The 5,331-nt window shown below is 46.3% G+C and overlaps 1 protein-coding gene across 1 annotated transcript; it reads right to left on the bottom strand.

Moving 5' to 3' along the window:
• Window positions 1-477: 477 nt before the first annotated feature.
• LOC136540825 (uncharacterized) lies at window positions 478-4,441 on the bottom strand. The gene is made up of 10 exons (XM_066532838.1): window positions 4,073-4,441; window positions 3,601-3,686; window positions 3,380-3,446; window positions 2,168-2,310; window positions 1,950-1,998; window positions 1,656-1,793; window positions 1,490-1,570; window positions 1,139-1,315; window positions 969-1,055; window positions 478-809 (listed from the first exon to the last, which is right to left on the bottom strand). The coding sequence occupies exons 1-10, from the start codon at window positions 4,361-4,363 to the stop codon at window positions 747-749; spliced, it is 1,182 nt and encodes a 393-aa protein (XP_066388935.1). The 5' UTR covers window positions 4,364-4,441; the 3' UTR covers window positions 478-746.
• Window positions 4,442-5,331: the final 890 nt, after the last annotated feature.

Genomic DNA, 5,331 nt, shown 5'->3' with positions numbered 1-5,331 from the left:
GTTTGCAATAGTTTTTAAGTGTTTTTGCAAATGTTTTAGATACATGTTTCAAGTGTTTCATCTGTCTTTTTTTATATGTTGCAGTGTTGCATCTAAATGTTTCAAAAATAGAGTATTACACATGAGATGTGCGTGGAAAGCGAGAAGCGGAGAGGGGGAGCGAGCGGTCCCCGCGTGGGCGCGCAGCGGTGCGGGCTCCCGTGAGACAGGCGTGGATGAGCAACGCCCGACCAGCACGGGCCCATGCGTGGACACGCGAAAACCAAACACGGGTGTCCATCTGGACGTCCTGGCGCTAGCAGTGCCAAGAGAGAAAATATGGAATATGAGCCCTGATTTAGAGGCTATTTTTGAGACCTTTGCTAGAATTGCTCTAAGCGTGCTAACCGCCAGTCCGGTATGCCCTGAGCCCCTGAGGAAGAGAGAAGAAGCGGGGATGGATCAGGGGCAGGCAACGACATTGAATCTGGACACAACTTCACCAAACGGATGTGCTTGTTATTCAAATACTGTGAAAACTATACTGTTCATATAATCATTAGACCAGACAAGTGTCAATTTTACATCAAGATCAAAATTCAACCACGAAGGTAAAAAAAAAGTAACAAAAAATCGCTAACTCTATGAGTGGAAACTTCGTTCCACAATAATGGCTGTAGGTTCATATTCACCCGCCGGGGGGCTAATCCTTTGTTGTGTAACTTAATGGCTGTAGTTCCATCAAGAGTTCTTCAGATCCCTGACCTTCAAGCCCCGATGTTCTCAATGCTAGCGCCTTTGTTGATTCTCTTGAGAATACCTGCTATAACCTGGATGCCAGAAAAACAAAAGGATAATTCAAGAGCATTACTAGTGAGTTCGGTTATTAAGAATCCTTCAAGCTGCTGTACTAACTTGGAAAAATTGCTATAACTCAAGAAACATTACTAAACAATAAATAAATCACAAACAGGAAACTAATCACTTACCTTTCCTGGTCCGAGTTCATAACTTTTCTCAAGCCCCTTGCCCATAAGAGTCTTAACAGTCGTTTCCCATTGCACTGGAGAGGTTACCTGTTGTGCAGGTCGGTCAGAGCCATGCAACTGTCAAAAATCACTTGATGGTGTAAGAATTCAAGTTTTGGTATAGAACTCACCTGCTGCGCTAAAATCTGCTTGATGGTGTCAGGATCTGAGTGGGGCTGCGCATCAACATTGGAGATGACCGGGATTCTAGGTGTTCTAATCTCAGTGGCAGCCAACGCAGATTCCAACCTTGAAACAGCTGGTTGCATGAAGCTAGTATGGAAAGCACCAGCAACAGCTAGCCGAACCTGGAAATACAATGGTTAAGCATGAAAATTCCTCTGGTAAGATACTAAGATTGTTGAAACAAAAAGGAGAATGGGAGGCAGAATAACTGAAAACTGTAATATGCTTAACCATATAAAATTATAGATAATATTTCAATAAATATGATTCAAGCAAAACATTTTTGGAACACTAACCGTCATTCTGGCCTTGAAGGACTTTGCTTTGGCTTCAACTACTTCAATACCTTTTACACCACCAGAAACTGCATAATTCCCCTGCAATGTATTTTTATGTACTTCATTTCATATCAATCAAGAGCCAGCATACGAGGTTACCAACAGCATCAGATAAAGCACTTACAGGGCACAGAAAGTTTGCTATCTGAACTCTTTCATTTTCATCTACTTCCTCATTAGCAGCATCACATAGTTCTTGCACCTTTTCTGAATCCAGACCAATCACACTAACCATCGCACTATTGGCAGCATCTGAAGCATCCTACACAGATAATGAACATTAGAAATCAATCTACAAAACCAAACAAGCAAGCAATCTACTAGCATTACCATAGACTACATCCACCATAGATAATGAACATCAGAATTCAATCTACAAAATCAAACAAATTATCTATTAGTGTTTCTGTAGACAAACCTGCATAGCTTCTCCTCTTAGCTTGACAAGCTTCAGTCCGTCCTCAAAGCTGCATGGTGATACAGGATGTGTTAGTGTGCAACTGTGCATAGTTGATATACTATCAAATCCAAGTTACAGCTGCAAAAGTACGACTATCATGTACGCTTTGTTCATTCCATGATGGACATGGTTTGACATAACAAACAAGGTGCTTCTGGATAGATAGAATTGAGTACCTAAAAGCACCAGCAAATGCAAGAGCAGTATATTCTCCCAAACTGAGACCACATGTAACATCTACAGAGTTAATCACATCTTGGCCTCCATCGCGTGCACGTAGTACCTCTACTGCTGCAAGGCTGGTAACATATATAGCCGGCTGCAAAAAGAACTATTCAGCAGGCAGAACATAGCCCTTAATTGACAAGACTGCAAAAATACTGTAATTCAAAGGAATAATCCTATGCAGTCTTAGAGCATGTACAATGGAGGTGCTTAGAGGAGATACTTAACAAAAAAACTTTTTCTTCAACCATAGCACCCGATGCTTCGAAGGTGGATAAGATGCTTAAGTTAGCACCAATGCTTAATGTGTGTCAAGGAGGAGGTTAAATCTACCTAAGCATCTGTTTGCATTGTAGGAACACACAGATGCTCAGTGGTATGACAACATTCTCTCTTCTTAAGCATATATGTCTAAGCATCTTGCATTGTACGTGCCCTTACTCGTACAAATATACAATATATCTTATTTAAAATAAAACCAACAAATTAATTTCTGGGGATCCTGACCACAATTGCAAGCTCCAAAATGCAAGTATTGGTAACCAAACCAGAGGAGGGCACTGCTTAAGAACTGCACAATAGAGCATCTCCAATAGTTCCTAAAAAAACAATTGGTAAATCAATGAGTTCTCCAAGTTGCTAAAAAGAAGTAGGGAGCATATTTGTTGCCTTTCTCCAACCATTTCCAATATCTCACTCCTAAAGGTAGAAGGTAATTTTGCATCAGGAATCCCGGATTATTTCCAAATCACCCCAGCCACTTTTTATACTTCCTTTCTCTCTTGTAAATTTGCATTGGGAAACCTGTTCTTTCTCCTTTTCCTCCCCACATCCTTCCACCTCTGAATTGGCCGATGGATATGCACGCGTATATTTCCGCATGGAATGGGAGTTGAGATAAGGAGTTGTTGGAGAGAGAGGGTTTTTTCAATCTTGCCAAAAAATCAAGATTGGGAGTGTGTTTTGGAAACTCTTGGAGATGCTCTTAGAATCTGGGATTTCCAAGCCAAGCATATAAACTACAAACTACACTATATGGATCAGGAAACTTATTTTGGTGGGACACATTTAGCAGGAGCAAATAAGTTGCATGGAAAAGAAAATGAATTAACTATGCATGGCAGCACTGGTGCAAATTACTTGGGACTATGAAATCCACATACCTGACTGATCACTGTTGAGTCAAGCTTTTCTTTTGGCCCATTGGTGCAAAGATCCAGCAAATCATATCTATATTAACCAGTATGAAAGGAACAAGTTAGCATGAGCACTATAATTATTTTCCTTGGAAGGTGAGCGACTCAGCGTTAGTGGACTATAAATAAGTACTGCAAGCGCAGGAGAGACAGAAAACGCGTAGATACTATCAGAGGTTTGGAGATACCCCAGGATTTCATTTGCCTGGTTGAACAATTTGGTAGCTGCTGGAACACTCTGAGCTTCTGCCCCCATTCCAACGGTTTGGGCACCCTGAAATCAAAGCATCCAGCAATAAATGGACAGGGGAATAGGAGACAGGCGTAATGACGTCGGCATGACTCAAAGGTACTATTTATTTTTTGGAGAACGGTAGAGGTATTTATTTATAGTAACTCAGAATTATGCAATTACAGCAGCACTAAAGCACCAAACCATAAATCAACAGAAACTTCTGTGGCCAAATTTTGATGTACGTTTACTGAAACGTGCAAAAAGGTGACCATTCATTGCCAGGCTTCAATTCCGAAGTTAAGACATTCTCTTGCATGAACCATCGTATAGTGATAACCATTCAAAGAATTTACTCATGTGGGTAATCCACACGCGCGTGCACACGGCCCTCAACTTACAAAAAGAGGGCCTCACCCTCACCGTACCTGGCCGGGGAAGAGGAAAGTGGTGGTGGGCTTATAGTCGGCGAAGAGCGCGTCGGCGCCCACTGCAACCTCGGAGCCGAGGGACACCCTGGCCGACGAATACCTAGATCTGGACGACAGCGCCACCCTCGCGGTCGCCGGCGCGGCAGCCCGGGCCCGGCGCCCCGCGAGCGGGGCCGGCGCAGAGGGCCTGAGGATGGCGAGCGTGGAGGCCATTGGGGAGCCCGGAGCTAGGCGGAGGCCGCGAGGCGGGAGTCGCGGCAGCGGTAGGCGCGAGGGGGCGAAGAGCATGCGAGTGCCAAGCTTTTGTAACTGTATACAGGCGGGGGAAGATGGCTGGGGCTGTCCAGTAGGCTGGCAGTGGGGAGGGCAGGCGGGCTCACGAGGACGACGGCGGTGTGCTGAGACGAGTTGCGCGAGGCAGGCCGAGAAAACGGGCTAGCTGGTTTTGGGACGGCCAGGCAAGACGGGTTACTGGGCTGTGGTGCTTGATGCTTGGTGGGCTGAAATCTTTCTCTCGCTCTGGACTTGAGGTCTTTATAGCTTACCTGGGCTTTCTAAGGCTTGTATTTTCGTCGGGCTTAGGTACTTAGTGGGCTCGTTTGTTGGGTCATAGACGGCCGTTTCTTTAAGCTTTAACTGGGCTTATAGCCGTAAATGACATGTGTAACGATCTTGGGTCCATCCTGCTTGTAGGACACTAGAATAACGGTAATGCTACCATTTAAGATGTCCGCAAGGCAACGTCTCGCTCCACTCACTGCCGCGTACGCCGTCCGTCTAAAAAAAATAACAAATCCCCATGGAAGCTCGTCTCCCCTATTCCGCACTGTGCGTCGCGGCTTCACGGCGCCATGCAGCAGTCCGAACGTCCCAATCTGCCATGCTTCCGCCTACATCCCGCCGCCGCCCGCCATCTCCCACGGCGCCCCCATCCCCGCGGAGAGGAGTCCTCCGTGTGAGGTACACTACCAGCTGCCGCACCGACTGCTGCAGCTGCCATCGGACCCGGTTGCCGGTGCCTCACCTCCGCCTCCGAGCTCCATGCGCATGCTAGGTGAGTGCAGCAGCGCCTCCGTCCCCCGCCGCGTTGCCGTGCTTCGTCCTTCGCCGCACCCAGGCCAAACGACCAGGAGAGGGGGCGTCGTTGGCCAAGCCCAGGCCAGGCGCAGGCGCAACTGGCCGCTGCCAGGCCGCGCCAACGTTCCCCGCTTCGCGTCATATGGAAGAAGGGTGAAAAACGCATGTTACAAGCGTAT

Source organism: Miscanthus floridulus, chromosome 2 (genome assembly GCF_019320115.1).
Source record: "Miscanthus floridulus cultivar M001 chromosome 2, ASM1932011v1, whole genome shotgun sequence".
In the NCBI taxonomy this organism is placed as follows: Eukaryota; Viridiplantae; Streptophyta; class Magnoliopsida; order Poales; family Poaceae; genus Miscanthus; species Miscanthus floridulus.
Note: the sequence above shows the minus strand (reverse complement) of the source record. Positions and strands in the feature narration are given on the sequence as shown.

Bases quoted from the DNA above. Each gene is read 5' to 3' on its own strand.
- LOC136540825 (XM_066532838.1), bottom strand. From the start codon at position 4,363: ATGCTCTTCGCCCCCTCGCGCCTACCGCTGCCGCGACTCCCGCCTCGC. The intron at 1,794-1,949 runs GTTTGTCTACAG...TTATCTGTGTAG, and splicing joins TAAGAGGAGAAGCTATGCAG to GATGCTTCAGATGCTGCCAA. The intron at 1,316-1,489 runs GTTAGTGTTCCA...TTGTATTTCCAG, and splicing joins CCTTCAAGGCCAGAATGACG to GTTCGGCTAGCTGTTGCTGG.